At 48.2% G+C, this 20,144-nt stretch overlaps 9 protein-coding genes across 9 annotated transcripts; 3 read left to right on the top strand and 6 right to left on the bottom strand.

Annotated features, from left to right (window-relative positions):
- Positions 1-242: 242 nt before the first annotated feature.
- N7455_004339 (uncharacterized protein) lies at positions 243-1,907 on the bottom strand (the record flags this gene model as incomplete). Its single annotated transcript, XM_040958212.2, has 4 exons — positions 243-620; positions 675-1,437; positions 1,504-1,709; positions 1,767-1,907. 4 exons carry the CDS (start codon positions 1,905-1,907, stop codon positions 243-245), a joined length of 1,488 nt encoding a protein of 495 aa, XP_040811321.2.
- Positions 1,908-2,268: 361 nt separating this feature from the next.
- On the top strand, positions 2,269-3,612 carry N7455_004338 (metal-dependent hydrolase family protein; the record flags this gene model as incomplete). Its single annotated transcript, XM_040958184.2, has 1 exon — positions 2,269-3,612. One exon carries the CDS (start codon positions 2,269-2,271, stop codon positions 3,610-3,612), a length of 1,344 nt encoding a protein of 447 aa, XP_040811317.2.
- Positions 3,613-3,727: 115 nt separating this feature from the next.
- On the bottom strand, positions 3,728-7,234 carry N7455_004337 (fungal specific transcription factor domain-containing protein; the record flags this gene model as incomplete). Its single annotated transcript, XM_065604775.1, has 7 exons — positions 3,728-4,682; positions 4,734-4,904; positions 4,952-5,535; positions 5,589-5,871; positions 5,943-6,016; positions 6,745-7,152; positions 7,226-7,234. 7 exons carry the CDS (start codon positions 7,232-7,234, stop codon positions 3,728-3,730), a joined length of 2,484 nt encoding a protein of 827 aa, XP_065461675.1.
- Positions 7,235-7,574: 340 nt separating this feature from the next.
- N7455_004336 (uncharacterized protein) lies at positions 7,575-8,154 on the top strand (the record flags this gene model as incomplete). The annotated part of the gene is made up of 3 exons (XM_040958251.2): positions 7,575-7,579; positions 7,627-7,959; positions 8,010-8,154. 3 exons carry the CDS (start codon positions 7,575-7,577, stop codon positions 8,152-8,154), a joined length of 483 nt encoding a protein of 160 aa, XP_040811394.1.
- A 541-nt stretch (positions 8,155-8,695) lies between these two features.
- N7455_004335 (uncharacterized protein) lies at positions 8,696-11,075 on the bottom strand (the record flags this gene model as incomplete). Its single annotated transcript, XM_040958153.2, has 2 exons — positions 8,696-9,795; positions 9,857-11,075. 2 exons carry the CDS (start codon positions 11,073-11,075, stop codon positions 8,696-8,698), a joined length of 2,319 nt encoding a protein of 772 aa, XP_040811412.2.
- A 540-nt stretch (positions 11,076-11,615) lies between these two features.
- On the bottom strand, positions 11,616-12,959 carry N7455_004334 (uncharacterized protein; the record flags this gene model as incomplete). The annotated part of the gene is made up of 1 exon (XM_040958187.2): positions 11,616-12,959. The coding sequence occupies one exon, from the start codon at positions 12,957-12,959 to the stop codon at positions 11,616-11,618; it is 1,344 nt and encodes a 447-aa protein (XP_040811368.2).
- A 1,278-nt stretch (positions 12,960-14,237) lies between these two features.
- N7455_004333 (uncharacterized protein) lies at positions 14,238-14,808 on the top strand (the record flags this gene model as incomplete). Its single annotated transcript, XM_040958232.2, has 2 exons — positions 14,238-14,551; positions 14,649-14,808. 2 exons carry the CDS (start codon positions 14,238-14,240, stop codon positions 14,806-14,808), a joined length of 474 nt encoding a protein of 157 aa, XP_040811398.2.
- A 128-nt stretch (positions 14,809-14,936) lies between these two features.
- Positions 14,937-16,665, bottom strand: N7455_004332 (FAD-binding oxidoreductase; the record flags this gene model as incomplete). Its single annotated transcript, XM_040958152.2, has 5 exons — positions 14,937-15,438; positions 15,489-15,724; positions 15,782-16,127; positions 16,187-16,290; positions 16,360-16,665. The coding sequence occupies 5 exons, from the start codon at positions 16,663-16,665 to the stop codon at positions 14,937-14,939; spliced, it is 1,494 nt and encodes a 497-aa protein (XP_040811320.2).
- A 1,829-nt stretch (positions 16,666-18,494) lies between these two features.
- N7455_004331 (NAD(P)-dependent oxidoreductase) lies at positions 18,495-19,268 on the bottom strand (the record flags this gene model as incomplete). The annotated part of the gene is made up of 3 exons (XM_040958203.2): positions 18,495-18,899; positions 18,959-19,182; positions 19,241-19,268. The coding sequence occupies 3 exons, from the start codon at positions 19,266-19,268 to the stop codon at positions 18,495-18,497; spliced, it is 657 nt and encodes a 218-aa protein (XP_040811323.1).
- Positions 19,269-20,144: the final 876 nt, after the last annotated feature.

The raw sequence follows: 20,144 nt of genomic DNA, 5'->3' as shown, positions 1-20,144 counted from the left end.
CTGTACTTGAGGACGCAGGTCTTCAACAATCGGGTATATTTGGCTTTTGATCATGCTACCGAGGTTATATTTAATTCAACACTGTTTATTTTAGGATCTCGTTTGAGATGTCTTTTTTTTATAGATAATTTCTTTCGCGTTATGGATTTTACGTTTCTGGTGCTATACATTACAACAAAGTAGTACAAGTCATATTAGCTAGCCTCCAAGAAATACTTCCCAAGACGAATATAAACAGTCAGTTACCACACATATCGGAATTGTCGGTCTTGCTTATCCGTGAGGTCTGTCTGTGGCAACCCATTCTCGTCCAATTTGACCTCTTGATCCACACTAACAATGCCAGAACTGGCAGCCTGTTCATCACGCTGCTTATTATCCCACACACACAAGAAGCGGAATAAAATCACCACCACGAAAAGCAGACACCATGTCACGATGGATGTTATCACACCCTCCGTATAACGAGGGCTGTGAGTCCATAGTTGAGGCGAGGCAATGCATGCAGCACAGTAACCGATGAAAAACATGCCGTTCACAACAGCGCGCTTTGTATTTCCCTTGAAATTCGATGCCGCAAGTGAAAGAAGTATTGTCATGGAGGCGGTAATGCATGAAGACTGCAAAAAATAGGTTAACAACAGAAACCTGGCCCGGTCAATAGAAATACATACCAGCCACGAGGCAACAATTAAACCCCATTGAGCAGTCACATCCAACTTCATCAAGAACACAGTCCCAATCAGAGGCGGAATAATAAGAATAAGAATGACCAGCGTTCGCTGATTAGGGAAGATAAACACTAGACCGACACCGATCCACAACAAAACAATTTGTACAGCTCCCGATGGAGCCGTATATAGCATAGTCTCAAGGTTAGTATAACCAATCGACTTGATCACAAGAGATGCAAAAGTCAGTACCGGCGACTGCATGCATACCAGAACACCAAACCAAAAGACAACCCACGCCTTGGGATCCATTATTGCTTCTTTGAGCTGGGCAACAGAAAACGAGGACTTGTCACCACCATCCCGGTCCTGTGCCATGCGTAAAGACAGGACTTCCCTCTCACGAGCATTCAAGAACCATGCATCTTTGGGCCCGTTTGGCATAAGGAAAAAGAACGTCACGCCTGCAGCAGAAGTTATCGCGCCACAGATGATAAACAGCACGCGCCAGGGAGCAATTGAAAGTGAGGAGTTTTTGCCAATGCCGTACATCAGGAAGCAGCCTAGAACCTGTGCCAGACCATTCATGGAAATCCATAATGCCGTGCGGACATTGTGTTCTTTCTTTCGGTACCAGATACTGGTGATTGTCACGAAGGCGGGCGAGACGGCGCCTTCACTGAAGCCAAGAAGGAAGCGCACCGTGGCAAATCCGGAAAAGTTCTTCGGGGCTGCGAGACACATGCATACAATGCCCCAGACAATTCTGAATTGGCGGTTAGCACATGATGGGTAATAGACATAGTACATAACACCGCGAAAGCAAACTTACACAGTCACACCGACGAATTTGGTCAAAGGGAGCCGACTCATGAGATAGATAAATGGATACTCGGCGACCAGTTGGCCAACATAGAAGATTGAGCTCGACCATGAATATTGCGAGCTGGTCATGTTGAGGTCTTCAATGAGACCGAAGACACCAGCATAGCTGAGACTCTGCTTGTCAAGGTATTGTAGAAAAAACACGAAGCACATCTAGAAGTATGCATCATTAGCCTGAAAAAAACAACGGAGGCAGCTTGAACCCCTTACAAGAGGCAAAACGACCAAGTCAATTTTCCGTAGGACAGCTTTCTCTTCCTCCTTGTTGTAACTTCCATGAAGATCAAGTATCTCACCGTTTGCTTGGTCGGCATTGTCGCTGCTCGTAGCATGCTTCTCCAAGTTGTCCATCATGGGCGGAATTGGTGCCCCTTGATATACCAATGTTGAGAATTCTTTTGGATTTGGACAAGCTCAGACTTGGCTCAACAAAACAGTTAAAGATGAAGTTCAAATCTCCAAAATAAAATGAGTTGATATGCCCCGGATGTCCCCTCTGCTATAAATGGAGGCTTATCGTTCAATTGGAAGATGAAAGATGCGGAGAAGGTGTACATCGGTCCGATGGCATCGGGAATCTGTCGACCAATTTGCCGAATCTGAGATACTCCCCTCGTCTTCTCTCTTGCTGATTGAATATTTAAACTCCATTAAACTCCATATATTTAGCTTATCCAACATTCTCTCCTATCACGTATCCCAAAATCCCATCATGTCACAAACCATCCTCCCCGGCTCAGACATCAAGCCATGGACCCGCCCCGCCCCGCAGGGATATAAATTCATCAACGCCAACATCGTCGATGTTGAATCAGGCACAATCAAAGAAAACACAACCCTCATAACCACCGAAGGAAAAATAACCTACGTCGGCTCAGAATCATCCATCCCAGCCTCACAAACCAACCTCGAAACAGTAGACTGCCAAGGCAAATACCTCTGCCCCGGTCTATTCGATGCTCACGTACATCTATGCGCAGTCCCAGGCTTCAGCGACTTATCCAAAGCCTTTGGAAACCCAAATGACGTCCATCTCTTGCGCCAGCCTTACACAGCCTCGCAGATGCTGCATCGCGGCTTCACCAGCATCCGCGACTGTGGCGGTGCCCAGCTTGCTCTGAAAGAGGCTATCGAAGACGGTGTCTTCCCCGGCCCGCGAGTCTTTATCTCAGGACATGCTCTCTCGCAATTTGGTGGCCATGGTGATCTGCGCGGCCCGCATGAGGCTACGGAATGCTGTGGCGGTACGCATAGCAATAATCACTTGGGCCGTATGTGCAACGGTGTGCCCGAGTGCATGGCTGCTGTCCGTGAAGAGATTCGCTGCGGTGCGGACTTTATTAAGATCATGGGCTCTGGTGGTGTGGCTTCGCCAACGGATAAGCTGGAGCATCTGCAGTTTACAGCGGCGGAGATTCAGGCGATGGTGGAATGTGCCGATAATGCTGGCACTTTTGTCACGGCTCATGCATACACTGTCAAGGCTATCCGGCATTGTATCGATAATGGTGTCCGTGGTATTGAGCACGGGAACTTCGTCGATCCACCCACTGCTAAGCTGATGGCTGAGAAGGGAGTCTACTTGACCCCTACGCTTATCGCGTATGCACAGATGGCTTCCGAGCGGTGGAAGAATTATCTGCCCATTGAGTCTCAGACAAAGAACTCGATCGTGTTGAAGTCCGGTCTTGAGGCTTTGAGGGTTGCCTCGGAGGCTGGTGTGATTATGTGTTATGGCTCTGATTTGCTGGGTCCGCTGGGCTCTGCGCAGACCCATGAATTTGCACTGCGATCGCAGGTTTTGTCGTCGCTGGAGATCTTGCGTAGTGCTACTGTGAATCCGGCGAAGATGATGGGATACGCGGATGAGCTAGGTCAAATCAAGGAGGGGTTCTATGCTGACCTCGTGATTCTAAATAAGAATCCGCTTGAGGACGTGACCGTCTTTGATAAGCCTGATGCACATGTGCTTGGTGTGATGAAGGATGGTCGTGTCTATAAAAGTAGGTGGGATGTGTTGCTAGAGGATGGTCATATTCCAGTGAGAGTACAATGATTATGTTCTTGCGCACTACATTGCATGGCGGTTGGTGTTTTGAGTGTGAAGACAGAAATAAACACGTACGAATCAAATATGGTTTCGCTTTCTTCCTCATTATTGTCCTTGATATTTATGTAAACCCAGAGAAGTCTAGGACGTCAATCCCAGTCAAGCCCATGAGAAAAGTTGGATCATCACTCTGGAGTCCCGACAGAAGGTCATACTCTATAGACTGGAACTCACGCAGCATCGTTGAGCTATGTGCTAGGTTTTGCGAGATTGAGCTTTCCGAGATATACTGTTCACCAGCAGTCCTCCAATCGGACGTATTCTCGTTTGACTGTGGGTGCAGTGCAGTATGTGAAAGCGGCACAGCGGACTCTACCTCATGGATTGCTCTTTGCTCTAGAGTCCGAGGATGTTCCAATCTGGCAAGCCATTCAGCCCATTGGTTGTAATCAGATGCAGAAGCCGAAGCTTGTATATCCTGCGTTTCGTTGGCCGTAGAGGACGCCCGATGGAGCTTCTCCGCGGCCTCGTTTGTTATCGACTGCACAGCCTCTACAAAGTTCACGCCCAATTTGGCTGTCATGTTCCCAGTTGCCATTCTCCGAAGGCAATTTAAACCAAACTTCACTCGAGCATTGTATCCCGAATCGCGTTCCGTAATCCCAGCCACTAGTGTCACGATCGTCGCAATACTGCATCCCTGGAAGTCGGTGAAGGAGAAACGAGTGATGTTGCGGGTTTTGGTCAGATCCTCGAATAGCAGGAGAAGTTTTCTGCCTGCCTTTGCACAATATCGAGATTGCCTCAAAGTAGCGTCGCTTGGATCAGGAGGGCGCGACGCAGGAAACATATGGCAGCGAAGCCTCGTTCGGGCGACAGTTACCAGGGCGACTTTGCCCATGGTTATCCACGCATAGTAGTAATTCAAATATAGATGGAAGATCGTGCGGTATCTTGAGTCTTTGGGGTCCGTGTTGTCAAGCTTGAAGTCTGGTGGTAAAGACTTTTTCCATTGTCGAAGCTCAGAGGCCAGGGCTTCAGATTCTGACTCCTCTTCCGCTTCGGTGACAGCGCCACTTGAATAAAATATAAGTTCACATTGTTCTATTGGGGTCAGAGCAACATACCAGGGTTCGGCAATTCGGTCGAGGATCTTGATTAGACGACTGTACGCCACCTGGAATTGAATATTGTTATATCTTTGCAGGCGATCAAGTGCCGGGAGAGGCGATGGATGTGGCACTTTGATTACATTGGCATCAATAGAGCGAGGTTTGCTTAGTTTGACGGTAGTACATCTGAAGTGGTTAGTGAGGTTGGGGTTGGCGGTGGTTCTGTCACTTACCTCTCGAGGGAATAGATTGACCACCATAGCCGACACCGGACCTCTCTCTCCCGACTATCAACTGCTTGATCCTCTGGGTTGAGATGGAGATCAAATGCCAGGGCTTTGCGCAAAGCCAAGCCCATATAAATATAGGATGATCCGATGGCATTTGCTGGCATTAGGTAGACACCCAATAGAAAAGGTGCTTGAATGGATCGGAGACAGGGCCGGTCAATCAGGTCGGGGATAAGCGTTTTGGCATGGGCGTAGAACACTTGGCCTAAATCATCATTATCCCGATTTAGACTGACTGCGAATCCTTCTGGTCTTTCTAGTGGCGTCCATTGGCTGCCTAGTGCGAATGTTGCCATTGCAAGACAGATAAAGCTCAAATCAGATCTCAACGGCGAGGTGGTGTCCATGTAAAATTGGTCAATATCAGACAGCATTTGGTCCTGGTCCAAGTAGAAAAATGTATCTGTTGCATGCTTAATGAATACCGAAAGTAAGAAGTCAGCAACCGGCCGTGGGGGGAATGCATCAATTGCTGCATGTAAACATGCCATCTCAGATGGATGAGGTGCCTTTGAACGCGTCATATGCTTGAATCCGTTAGTTAGCACGAACTAAGAATCAAAATATCAATATCACTCACGGCCTGCATAGCGACCATGTCCATTTCTGCGGGAGCAGCATCTCTATCTAGCGAGAAAGCCTCCCTCAGACGGGAGAGGATGTTTGGCCACGGGACCCTCTTGGATTGACCTGCAACAACATGTTCAGCAAGCCTTTGGGACAAGACTGATGCCGGAGAAAGCGTATCATTGTGGTTGACATTATCTTGCAATAGCTGGGGTTGGCTGGTGCTTGATGTAGTGGGTACGCTAGGTTCAATGAGGCCACTAGATCCAGTATCTTGAACAGAAGCCGACCTCTCCCTGTCTCATGTTAGATATGTTTTCTCAAGGATTATGGACTCACCACCTTCTAAACTTGCAGATTAGATTACTCGCAAAGCACCGCTGACATCTTCCCGGCATCTCCTCCACACACTTGCTTTTTCTGGTCTTGCAGCGATCGCATCTGGGCCAGTCAGTGGATACGCATCATCTCGGATGAATCATGCATACGCTCGGGGTGCTCTTTTGCGATCCTCGTCGGCAACCCGTCTTCTTCTTCGCCGTTTCGAGGCAGAGTCCATAATCAATTTGGACAGTTATCCGAAGGGGATCTGCAAAGGATAAGAAAAGGGACAATTTCCCGAAACTCGGCAATTTGGCCCGTTATCTACCCCACACTCCCCAATGATTGGCAATATCTGAATAGATTAAAGATTAAAGAAATACGAGATAAATGGGGTGGTTTGACTCACAACCCATATCTGGCTGATGGGTGAATTATGTGTCGGTGAATTCAAGGCATGATACTACCAATCGAAAATTGCAGGCATCTGATATTCTTTTCACCTATTTGCTGGTTTGCGTGCTTCAATGATTCCACGTGGGGATACCGTTCGAATTGACAATCTCATCATTCTCACGGCTGTCTCCATCTCAGCTCCTAGTCGAGTAAGAGTCTTGCGCGTTGTCATTCCTCTGGATTGCACTGATCCCCATGGAATCCTGATACCATAACCAGAGCATGTCCTGTTGTTCCTGATCCAAGACAAGGAATTGCCTACAAAGTTGAATCTCAGCCGAGCTGCGTAGCTCTAACAGCCGAATTTCCTCATCCCGGTTTTCCCGCCTCAGTCGTTGGATCGACGGTAGCCCAGAAAATACATTGGTGATATTTGCCTCCACTCCACGTACCCGGGCAAGTGCACGGTGGAGGTTTTCAATATCAAATAGCAAAACCTGGAATTCTCTGAAAGGGGATGCGGGAGTATGCGACAAGTCCGGAGTAATGGCGATTTCAAGGTAGAAACTGAGGTCTTCCCCGTAGTATTGCATCAGGCTGTGTTGGTATTCAGGGGACAGAGCTTCGAATGTAGTTCGGGCCTTTTGTACAGCCTGGTCAGCGCTCTCTTCCTGGTCCCGCGCAAACCGAGTTACTTTTTCGACAGCTCTCTGGATCCCCGAGTGCTGGGTACTGATGTTTGGGAACGAGTCCAGAAAGCGAAAAGTAGTCAGACAGCAATTCGTCGCATGGACAACCGTCTTCAAGTCATCTAGAGCTTGACGAAGCTCTGGAGCTAAGCATTGCTCATCAGTTGCCGACTAGGCGGCAGAGGAGAGATGTTAGCGTAACTATCCCAAAGCTATTTAGATAGTTAGGCTCATATATACTCACTTCAGCCATCTCTGTGAAAGTTTGAAAGACAGTTGTGTAGACGGGAAACGAGGATAAAGATGGAGTGCTTAGAGAAATGGGGGCGTTGAGACACCTGTTTGTTCAGGCCAAAGATTGTATTTGGTTCATCTCAAAAGATGCAGTAAAGCGTAAAATACTAATCACCTGGACTTTCACTTCTGTTCATCACTTCTTTTTTTTCTCTCTCTCGAAAGTAGAAAGATATCGGAAGGTTGTGAAGTGATGTAATTTCCTTGCAGGTGACTTCTTAAAGTTGTGACTGCCCAAATTCATTCCAACAACTCATCTTCCACCTCTCTCCTCTCACAACACACTCTCATCTTCAACCATGGGGTTAGTCCATCCATCACCCAAAACATTACATTGCTAACAAGAAAAAGTTACACGCACTATTATGCCATACATGGCTGGGATACTCCTGAATGGCAAAAGGCCTGGACCCAGCTCATTCAAGATGTGCCCAATATCATCAAAGAAGCCCGGGTTCCTCTCAGCGGCCCAACCGAGGATGAAGACGGGATTACACCGGTGGTCATGGACTCCGAGAAAGGCATAAACCTGAACGGGGTTAGAAGAAATGCCCATGAACCCTTCATACTGTGCAAGCCGGGCGAGTGGACTTTCTGCAAGACTGCTCGAAAGCCATATGATGTTGTCGTCACATCCATCCTTCTCCGGATTTGGATGCTGGCACCGAAGAACCTGGATCTTGGGTATACCACATGTTACATCCATCTAGATAATTCATGCTAATTATCTATAGCTCTGATGGTGGCTATGAAGACTGGGCCGATGCGCGTGACCTCTGTGCCACCTTATGGCCTGGGGAGCCTACCGATACCATGTGGGAACAGGGTGATGAGGAAAATGACGAGGAAGCCAAAGATGAAAGTGACCAGGTCAATTAAATGCGCGGGTCTACCTTTTAGGGGCCACTGAATTTGCCTATGTTTTATTCGGTGCTCTATATGGGTCACACTGATAACCTTGACATGTGCGTGCACGAGATTATGAACTTACTCTCTATTCTTCTTTCAAGCTTCTATTAAAACGTCCTTTACACATAGAATCCAAGGTTTGTGGGGTTTCCCTAGGATCAGCCCCGCCGGTGAAACATAACTCATCTCGTTTTCTCTCGATCGGGGTTCTTCCTGCCACAAGAAGCGATATATGGATATAAGAATAGTTGGCAGCTTATAGGGTCTCGTCGTGTCTTTTCAGATGTTCTTTTTTGGTGTCTTTTTAGATATCTGTTTAGATATATGTGAAGGTGATACGAAGCAGTATTTTTTGCAGACGACTTTTCTACATACGTGTATGTAATTCTATTTTTATGCATCCGAAAAGGGGGCGTTCTCGCATGGCACCTATACTGCTGGATATCAATCTTGTTTTGTGACCTTAGTTAACATAACATTGATTCACTCACTCAACCAACACTCTATTCAGTTAACCAACAATCCATTCGCGTTCTTGTCGGTCGTCCCAGGCGACTGGAACTAGATACCTCCCGTCTGGCCATTGTACAAAGCTGGCGATAGATTTGATTGTCCCCAGGGCTTCATATTGTGCATAATGGATTGAATCCTCCGTCGTACGCAGTGACACCACTACACACGATCTCGTTGACCCAGGCCGAGACCCTTCTGACCCGTGCACAATAATCCCGTAGGTTTCATCTGGCTTGAAAACAACAGGGATTTCAGTCTTCAGCAGACATACATTGGGCATGTTGTCGGCATCTTCAAGATTGTGCTCTTTGATCCACTGCTCCCAAGTCCGCTGCCCCTGGTTATTGTCGATGTCAAAGAGGCCGAGGTCGAACACGATGCGGGATGGGAACAACCACGAGGGATAAAGTGTGATCTGAAGTCCTCGAGGTGTAATATTTCCTGGTCCGCCCGAGAGGTATTGGATTTCTTCGGTATATTGACACACTTTCATCGCCCAGCGCATCCCCTCTTCTTCAAACCGTGGCCCAGGCTGGAACAGAACGCCCTGAGGAAAATTGTCAATCAGGCTGTAGAACTTTCTCATCCGTTCATCGGAACCCTTGACCTTGAGAATTTCCTTCACGTCGAGATTGAGGATGCCCGCTAGAATGATTGGGCGATCTGCTGCCTTGCTGGTGGCTCGCGTGGCTACATTAAACCAATTCCATCGAATTAGTTGATCTTTGGTAATGTCGCTTTTGTCAAACGGACTAGCAACTAGGTTGACAAAACGTTCGAATTTGGATGTGGAGTCAATAGTATGTTTAAAGAAGGTGAACCAAACACCCATGGCGAAGTTGGCAATCCTCTCCTGCATGACGGGGAGCTTCCCTCGGTCAAGCTTGGTCAGGAGTTCGTCGGCAATAGTGGCAATATTGACTGCCCTGTCAGAGAACAGCACGTATAGCCTGCTCTTAGCGGCCAGTCCTTCTTGAAGCGTCCATAACCGGCGCATCCAACCCGAACAGTGCAGCACCCTCAGGAGAAGCTCTAGGTGGCTCGTAGAGCTGGCGCTCACATGTCTCATTTCCGAATCAATGATCATCGTCCGGTAAGCTAGAAACAGTTAGGTTACCATCTAACAACGTCCAGTAGTTTGTTAAAAGCTCGCACTAACCATCCTCGTATACTTCACGAATGCGCTGAATCGCCAGGCTCCGAACGTCGGGCTGATGTGGTATGCACAAGGTGTCAATCCACAACAGTACTGAATCCCCTCTGCGCAGAGTTTGGCTCCCCGCGAAATGAGCAAGTCGAGCCGCGCTAGTGTGCAGTGCTGCAAATGGGCCGCCCTCATAGCGAGGGACATATTCACCGCCAGTGAGAACACGCCTTGCCTCCTCGTAAAGGAGACTTAATTGGCAGTTCGGGAGACTGTTACCCTCCGTGTTGCCCAGCCCATCGGACCACACATGCGAGATGGCCAAGTATTGCTTCCCGACGCGCTTGCTCACAATATCAACCTTGAAATTCTGGTTGCCGAGCTCGTCCTCGCCATCAGGCGTGAGCATCAAAAGGGGAACCCCTCCATCCCGGAGGATTGTATGCAGCTGCTCAATATTTGCCTGGAGGTGTGAACAAGTGCAATCTTCTTGCACGTGCCGAGTGACATATTCGCTCTCATCGACGTTGTTAGCCACACATTCCGTATTCTGGCAGGACTTGTGCGTGATCTTGTTCCAGCCAGGCTTGACACGCATTAACTGAAGCAGATACGCCGGGGTGTCCACTCCGCCACCGGCCACGCGACACTTCGCTGCCTCCAATGGGCACCATCCCTCTGCGACCATGCGCTTAGTCTCAATTTCTCCGGTGAACATCCATCGCTGAACATGATGGGTCTGGGTCTGAGGACCGTCTCGCTTGACTGCAACGTTCCAGAAAACATAGCAGACCAGCCGAATGGCCAATGACATGTCATCCCGTACATAATAATCGCCATACCCGGAAAGTTGCTCGCAGACTTTCTTGACAATGTCAACGGCTCGCTCGCCCAGTTTCCTCTTCTTCCATTCCTTGGCGTTGTCGACATATTTATGGAGATGCTTTGTCGTGATGTACTGCTGGGGGTCTTCTTCCCTGTGCAGGAGAAAATCGGCCTGATCCAGCTGGTCCCCGAACACATAGTGGAGCATGCCGAAGTAGAGCCAGCACTCTATTCCAGAGTGGAATCTCTGTGGGATTCCGCGTCGAGGGAACTTTTCAGCTCCTGTTTCCAATTTCCACCCATGACGAACTGGGAACTGGTCCCAATTACCTCCATCGTATAGCGAACCATTGTACTGGATTCGAAGAGGCCTCGGGGGTTCATCAGGGAAGAACACATGCTCCGCCATTGCGATAGTCTACCCAACGAGGGACTTTGACAGTCGCACTTTTCCAGTCAGATGAAGCCCCGCGCCAGCATAGCGCTAAAACACTAGTCTCGTACTGGTTGGTCGGTTCCCGTGCCAAGAAATGCTCGTATTTTCTCTCCACGTTGTTGTCTCATTTGCTGCCAAGCCGTTTTCCTTGTCTTCATGCTTCCTATCTTCGTATTCAACCTCTGTTGCTCCGGTAAGTATTTTTAGGCAAGATACAAGTAGTAATTCTGTGATTTGATATGTTATTCTTCCTACGTTTTGGCATTCTAGCCTTGAACACAACGGAGTCCCAGTGACAAGTAAAGATTGGACAAGGCGTGCGTAGTCGCGTACGATTATTCGGAGTAGAAGAAGGCAGTTGTTTGGATATAGAAAGAAAAGGTTTGGAACACAGTGCATGCATGTAACGGCGGCTCTTTCTCCTTTGCTTGGATCAAACAAGATGAGACTACCACCCGCGGGGACAGGACTTGGTGGAAAACTGCCATATACTGCGGTATCGTACATCACTTTTCAGCCAGCCTGCGTCCTGCGCATCTGTTTGTTGAACTCTTTTTCTTTCGCCGCTCGTAGTAGCTGGCGTCGAATTTCCGGTTCATTGCTGGACCACCATTTTTCCTCCCACGGTTGCAGGCCGCCGCCTCCAGGAAAGAACTCTGGCAGCAGAGCTCGGCCAGCTCCCTTGAGGTCCAACTCGAGCTCCATCAGGGTATGCATTACCTTGAATTCGGCGAATACCATTGGTATCGGGCTTGTTTCGTTCCCTGAGCTCGGATGCATAGCCAGTCGAATCGGTATCCCCAACATCTCCGGCTGACGCGGAGCCCCGGCCGTGATGAGATTTTGCACCATGCCAATGCCTCCCACCGCGAGTAGATACCACGCATGGTCCTGAATTCCCGTGCTGCTGAGGAGAAGCATGAGCCACAGCACCGTTAACAGGAACGTCATCATGCGCGTAGTGTTGCTAGGGCTCATCAGTCGTATCAATCGGCTCCTACGTGCCCGTGCCCGCCCCTCCCCGTCCTTTGGCAACTGCCCCCCAGCCATGTCTTCCAAATCCAACCCGCCCTTCGACCCTAGCACCACGATCACATGCTGCATTCCATTACCAAGCGTCAATGCAACATCCTTGCGCTTGTCCAAGATTCGGCACGCCCACTTCTCCTTCTGCCACTGCGGCAGCGCACCAGATACATAGGCCAAGACAGTTCCGGCCACCGTCACCAGGAAGATACTCCAGTCTCCGTACAGGCCAAACGGTATAGCACTGATGCCTAGTTGAACCACCGTCACGATGATTCCCAGCCAGTGCACCCAGTCATGACCAGGTTTCGCCACGGGATAGCTTCCATCCAGTGCCCACTCATAAACGGCAACGCAGAGGCGCGCCTGGTGGGGGCTCACAAATTTTCGAGTATTAGCGTATGTTTCTGCCGTTGCCGCGCCCTTCTCTGACATCTCCGTGTCTGCGACCCCGGCTTCCTCATCCCCGTACAAGATCGGGTGGTTTTCCAGTCGCTGCTCCACCTCTTCCGGCATCCAATATTCGTAATTCTGAAACACCCGCCCTAAAGTCCAGGACCGGTTGAATCGAGTATACCCCGTGCTTAGGTTGATTACCCGGAGCGAAGAGTCAGGGCTTGGGGGCATCATGTTGTCCTCGCTTTGGGCAGTGAGTAGCGCCGAGATAGCGTACGACACCCATCCGAAAGAGAAGGTGACCGGGGTAATAGGTCCACCGGAGAGGGCTGCTAGAGCGAGCCCAATGACATCTCCGCCAATAATTAAGAGGATTGAGAACAAGTCCGATGGATTGACCCACTGTGCGCGGAAACTGGCTGCTGCTTGATCCATACTGTGGAAAAGCTGGATTCTACAGCTTCGGTCGGTATTCGATGAGAGAAGACTTCACCTGCATGCCGTAGCGCTGGGGCTAAACTTCGCTTACATCACATCACGGCCCAACTACACCCGGACAGTGTCAACGTGCAGAATACGAGGATATCCACAATTCAGCACTGACCACATTTACGGGCGACTACAAAGTGTGCCACCGGGGCACAACTCTCTCATTGGATATTACCTGGCCGCTTTTCTCACCGCTTCCTCGAAGCATACATGTTAATTTTAATCTATAGTTATACTAATTTCAACTTCTCTTTTATTTTTATACATATATATATGCATGTCCTCACAAGGTGGCCGAGTCCTTACAAGTGGTTGAGGTAAAGGCTGAGCCTCTTCTACAACAAGTACGAAAGCGGGCATACTTGAGTTAGTAATCACTTCCCCCCGGCAGCCTAGTATAGTCGGCCGCTGATACGGCCTTGTTTATGTCTTTTTGTAGGTCTTTTGGTTGGTCTTCTGGATGCTCTTTTTAGATATATACGAGGGCGGTAAAAAAAGCATATTCTATATAAAGCGACCTTTCAATATAAACCCTTTGACTATATAATTAATTTCAATTTAGTATACTAATTTTAACTTCATAATAACTAGTTAACTAGTACGACCAACTATTAACCTTAGACCCTATAAAGATCAGATTATATCTTTTTTTTAAACCAGTGTATCTTCTAAGTTAACCTTTACGACAAGTAGATCATAATAAGTCTTAGGACAGAACGCTTTGATATTACTAGTAACTATATAATTAGTTTCTGATCCCTAGCCGGGATATACCTTCGCATACTTGTAAAGTGAGGGATCTACATAAATTAATGCCTGGCAATATAACCCAATGAGAGAGTTATGAACCAGTGACATACTTCGTCGCCCGTAGACCATATGCATAGCCCATTATAAGTCCCCAGGAAAAGAAAATTAGCACAAAAAACATCTCAGTTCACCTATCGAGATAGATAGATAGGTGGATAACTAGGGCAAAGCACTCTGAGGCTTGACTACAGGAACAGGTCAAATTGAAAATTGTAGCTAATATGAGAAGAGCGCCTCTGTTCACAGTAAAAAAGGACATGGTGATGTTGATGATATTGATGATATTGAACAATATCCCATAATCTTTTGCTTGTTGTGAACAAAAACCGTCACGCACCACACCGCGGGAATTGCGATGTGCTTAGTCATCGCAGTCAACAAAGGCCACACCTCAGGCCGACGGAGAATTTGTAAATGACTGGACTTTGGATCTCGAGAATCTCATTGTCTCGGCCATACTTCTTGCCCAAATTCCGCACTCAAACTCGAACTGTATCCAAAGCCGCAAGAATGCCAATCACCACAAATTTCAAACTGCCAAGTTCGGCGAAAGAGCTGGCACTGAGCCCGGACTCGAAATTATTCATTGCCTTCATATCTTCACCAGATCCAATTACCAAGCAACCTTGGTGCCCAGACGTACGGGATGCCTTGCCACATATCAACAAGGCATTTTCCGGAGATGATGCGCCAGAATTAGCTATTATCGAGGTTGGACAAAAGCCCGAGTAAGTTTTACCATGGTCGTGCCTAGAACCTGTGATATTTTCTTTCCAAATTACATTAGAATCATGTCATACGATACATTGAGCTGATATCTATCAGATGGAGTAACCCTCGGAATGTCTACCGGACAACGTGGGCCACTAACAACATTCCCGCGCTGGTACGCTATGAGCAAGTTAATGGGAAAGTCGCCGAGACGGGGAGATTGGTGGAAGCAGAAATTCTCAACAAGAAAAGACTCCGGGAATTCATTGTCTAATCGTATTAGGATCTTGTCATCATCATGTACCCACTCGTTGCTTTCCCCATACCAAATTGCACTCGATATCTTTAAGATACTGGTCGGTTTGCATCCATAGAAAGAATTATACATATCCCCAGGATGTTCTATACCTTGAATCCACCAGGCATTAGAGTCTGGAAAACCCCCCGAGAATCATACTTCTTCGCAATATCACGGAGCTTTTGGTGGTTCTCAGCACCATAGCCAGGGAAGATAGACTGGAATCCAGCAGCATCACCAATGTAGTTAAAGGCATCGTAGAGATCGGCCTTCTGGGTAGCATTGTCAATCTTGTACGTTGTCTCTTCCACCCAGGAAGCAACAATTTCATCGTAAGCCGACCCAATCCACTCAACCACCTCCGCGTAGCAGAGATAGACCTGCGAGGGGTCTAGGCCGAGGGCGTTCCCACCACGAGCCTCGGAGGCCTCCATCCAGTCGGCGCCGATAGGTTGCCAGTCCAGCTGAATAGTGGAGATGTTGGCGGTAGGGACCTGCGCGTATAGCTTGGGGAGCTCGTTGAAGAAGGTTTGGTTGATGATACTGATTCCACTGAGGAGCTCCTTGTAGCTTGTGCCCTTAACGGTTCCGGCGACGAATACGTCGCTAAGTCTGGTTAGCTACTAGTTCATGATTTTCTGGGCGGGAGATCGTACTTGATACCATCAACCACCACTGCGGCTGTTTCAGCGGCAAATTCGGCGACCGTCTTAAAGTCAAGGGTGCTGCTAATAGCCGGGATATCGGTGAACGGCTTGAAGATATCGGGGTAGCTGATGGTGTCGCTGTCGTAGAACAGAATCACGGAGGCGAGAGTAGTCTCGCCGGGCAGAAGGGCCGGCACAATGTGCGTCTTGTGGTCATAGATGTCAGATGCGTAAGTAGCCGCAGCCTAATGACATTAGTTAGTAACCATTCTAGAGCAACCAAGGACATCAATATGACATACCGCCAGGAATTGATCTATGTGCTCAGCGGACACGGTGTGCGCACCAGCCCAGACCTTGGCTGACTTAATGGTCTCCAAGTCGAACCGGGTGACGATACCGAAGTTACTACTTCCACCCTTCAAGGCCCAGAACAGATCCGGATGGCTTGTCTTGTTAGCTTCCACAATCGAGCCATCGGCAAGAACAATCTCGTAGTTGACAACGGTATCACAGCCGAAGCCAACCTGGTTACCATAGAAGTTGACACCGCCAGCGAGGAGCAATCCAGGCACACCGACAGGACCGAGACGACCACCAGCAGCAGTCAGTTCGAACTTCTGCAGGTATTCGTAGACATCACTCCACCTAAACAGAGGTAAGTAAAGACCATCACCGGTGCAAACAGAACAAAGCAAAGAACTAACCGGTGAGAAGGACCAACGGACACAATGGACTGATCCTTCGACAACTCCAAAGTAGTCAAGTTCGACATAACAATCAAGACACCATCATCGATATTATTAGAGCCCTGCGACTGTCAGAACAGGGCCAAGCCAACATATTATTACAATTAATAAATTGAAGATCAAAAACCCACCCGAATACCCATGTGTCCACCGCCCCGAACAGCGAACTGGGCATTGGCATTCGCCAGCGCCACGATACCCTCCGCAAGCTGCGCGCTGGACTGCGGTCGGAACACACAGCCAGGAGCCATCAACTCTGTGTTTGACCAAAAGCTCGCTGCCTCGTACTTGTAGACACTGCTGCTGGCGAAGAACAAAGAATCCCCAAGGGGCGTTTGTAGCGCCTTGCAGCCTGCCGCGACATTGGGCGATGTAGCAGCGACTGTCGAGGCTGCAATTACGCCAACTAGCGAGAACGTGGCTAATGATATGCGCATGGTGAATGAGTATACCTGGGCGGTATACAACTTTGGAAACCTGGTCAATGGAGAGCGGAGTGAATGACAGGGATGGGAGTCTTGGCTATTCACTGCCCGGGGTGTTACTAGATGTGGGCCTAGTTCCGAATGGCTCTGGGGCTATTCCGGCTTGTCTAGCTTATCTAGCTTCTCTAGCCCGCTCCTAGCCGGTTAAGATTGGATTGTTTTGGGTGGGGAGTTCATTTCATCCACTTCGTATAGAGTGGAGCCATTTTGCCGAAATTGTGATGGGCGATGCAGCTGTTGTAGGGTATGTGGTAGGGTGATATACATAGAATTCCAACGGGATTCTATTTCTATAGTCCGTGTAAATTATATACAATTTAATGTTATACATTGTCTTGAATGTGAAGAGGTGGCGTTTCTTCAAGTCGTCCAGGGGGCTGAAAGCTTCCGACCCACCTGAACTTATAGAACCTGAACGTGATTGGGTTGACATATTGGACTAAGCATGCAGTATTTATTTACTTGGGGTGTTATAGGGTATCTATCTCCACTATCTCTTTTGCCCATCTCACAACTTCGTCCCATTCCTCACTTTGGTGCATAAGATGCTCAGCAAGGCTTTGTACTATTGTCTTTCCAGCCAATCTAGCCCACCACATGCCGTCGAGACGTCCCAGCAGAGCTCCCCAGCAAATGTATATAAGTAATGCTAAAGGCTCTTCGCTTTGAACTCGTTCGACAAAATCTCCACCAGCCATAATTATCCACGGAATCACCATCCCTTCGGCTAGAGCACAGTGCTCAAGTGTATCGATAGCGTGTCCATGGATCTTCCGTGATGGACCGTCGATACTACAGCAAAGCTTCCTTAACACGGGAGGGAGGGCGCCATCTTCCGAAAACAAAAACGTTGGATCTGCTCCGGACCAGGGTTGAATGATAAAATGAAATGGCCCTTCATCAAGTGACGGGCGGGCCTGGTCAATGATCGAATGAATCCCTTTCACCAAATGGAAAAGAGATTTTAGATCAGGGGGCACTCTCACTCTGGTCGCTAGCTTGTCATCGGTGTTGTTTCCCAGTGACGGGGAAATAATAGTGCAAGCCATCATTATCACCGAACACGCAAAAAGCGCATCGCAGTTTGTTGATGACACATTTTCGAGTTCTATACGAAAGGCAGGCAAGGATCTGCTCTGGTATTGTAGGGCATCACCCAGAAATTCTGTCTTTGTTGAATTGTGTATAGGGAGTTCAGCCGCCATATGAAATGACGTAAGGGCTAGCAGTGCGTCCATCAGGAATGGGTAATACAGTGCTTGTTCTACCACATATGTTTGGAAAACTTCTCTCAGTATTAGCGAGAAGCTACTGCATGTTTTCAGTGTCCAATGATGCATCAGTTGCAATTCCCGTGTGCGGGAAACCGATGGAGTGCTCGGAATATTCTGAGCAAATCCAGGATGCGGCCTTTGATGTGAGTTTTCAGGCACCGTATTCTGTAACTGCGTACTTGCTGGTGGATGTTTGTCTTCATATGTCCCAGTCCAGCTGGAAGGTCGAAAGGCGTTACTGGTGTATTCACACACTGCATTTCGAGCTTTGCAAGTCGCGCAAGGAGGTCCACTTTCGTCACATTTTATCCGTCGTTTCTTACATCGGTTGCAACCATCCCGGGATTTCGTGTGAGGACGTCTCTGAGGCATGTCACGATGAATTTATGAATTCTGCGCCGACATGAGGTTGAACAGAAAGGTAATAAGCATTCCAAGGCAAAATATGAACCCGTTGCTATATCTCAAGGGCGGTGAGGTTGGAAGGTTCTCCCAACATCAGATTTCTCATTTATTGCATATATAGGGCATCTTTCCCACCCATTTCCCCTCAATCGCCTCATCCAAAACCCATCTCGCAACACTAGCTCTACTAATCCATGTGTTATCCACCCCACTACCCAAGTAGGTTGCATTAACCGATGCCTCCTTTCCGTTTGTAAGGCCACCGACTCGGAATAATCCCCATCGGAGGCCATCTGTGTCGGATAAGGAAGAAATCGCTTCTCCGACACCTACCATCTCCTGATATTGACCAGAACTGAACAGCTTCATGAACCATTTTCCTGCCCACCACATTGATGTTATAACATCAGATTGGTCTCTGAAAGATGGAGTGCAAAGGATGAGAATACGGGTTATGTTTTGGGAGGCGAGTTTTGGAATAAGGACTTTGTAGGCATCTGTCAAAGGCTAGATAATCTGTCAGTATCCAATCAAGACGTTACAATGATTGTAGAATGAGCTCATACTGTGCCCTGCGCTCCAAATGCTGGTCCTGCAAAAGAGATAAAGATGTCTGCTCCACATTTTGCGGCTTCTTCCAGGTCCGAATCGGCCTCAAGCGTGCCTACAATAATCTCTGTTCCTTCACTCAGGCGGATATGTTCAGGAACTCTGTTGGCATTTCGGACAAAGAGTGTAAGACGATGCCCTTCATTAAGAGCGATATCACAGAATAGACGGCCGATAGCACCTAGGTCACATCCAAGTTAGAAATTCTGCATCAGATCGAATGGTAGAGTGATGAATACCAGAAGCACCTAGAACAAGAATGTGCATTTTCCGAAATTCTGCAAGTGTTTGAGCTTTGAATCGAAGATTTGAAAGAAAGTCTCTGGGGAGGGCATTTTATACTGCGTCCGGAGTGGACTATAGATGATGCCAAGCACCGGCCCCACCAGAATACGCATCTCGTTTGCCAAAAAAGGCAATTTAAACGCAGTCTTCTAGTGAGGCAGATCTTTGAACATCAGGTCAATCAACACCCTGTTAAGGAAAGGTTCAACATCAGTTCCGGCCACTGATAGATATCCGCTTCGAACGTATGAGCTGCGATGAAGATCATCATGTGAGGACTATCTCCTCCCGCCAGCATCCCAGTGTGTCTGTCCTCGTACGCAACGCTATCTGGATTCTCACTGCAACCCCATTGTGAAATAAGCCCTATGATCACAGGAGAAACATATTCCAGCCCTGGCTACCCAGCGACCATACCACCTCCTAAGCCTTAAAGGACTCTCCTCGGTTGCCACAAATACTTATCTTACTCGGAGGGATATTGGGTCCTGCCAATCATACTTCGTCTAAGTTGCCAGCGCAGGGAGATGGGCGAGAAAACGATCAGTGCTAACGGAGCTACCGTGACCATTGGATCAGATATCCCCGAGCTTACCGTGAAGACAGTAGAGCTACGGTACTCAGCACAGGCCCAACACAAGCACAACAAGATCAATCACTTACTGCGCAGTGCACATACGCAGTGCTATAGACGCCAGCGTCTAAACTCCCATTTTGATTAATTATTCGTGTCTTGATGCCCTATTCTGGCCTGGGCGCCTACATTAAGACCGGTAAAAGAATCAAAATAATTACTATTACAGTTGCCTTAATATAAGATACCAGGTACTGTAGTTCTACCAGCTGCATAACATTAAT

The sequence above is a fragment of the Penicillium solitum genome (genome assembly GCF_028829755.1).
Source record: "Penicillium solitum strain IBT 25940 chromosome Unknown utg000003l_segment0_segment0, whole genome shotgun sequence".
Taxonomy (NCBI): Eukaryota; Fungi; Ascomycota; class Eurotiomycetes; order Eurotiales; family Aspergillaceae; genus Penicillium; species Penicillium solitum.
This window is presented reverse-complemented; position numbering and strand designations above follow the sequence as displayed.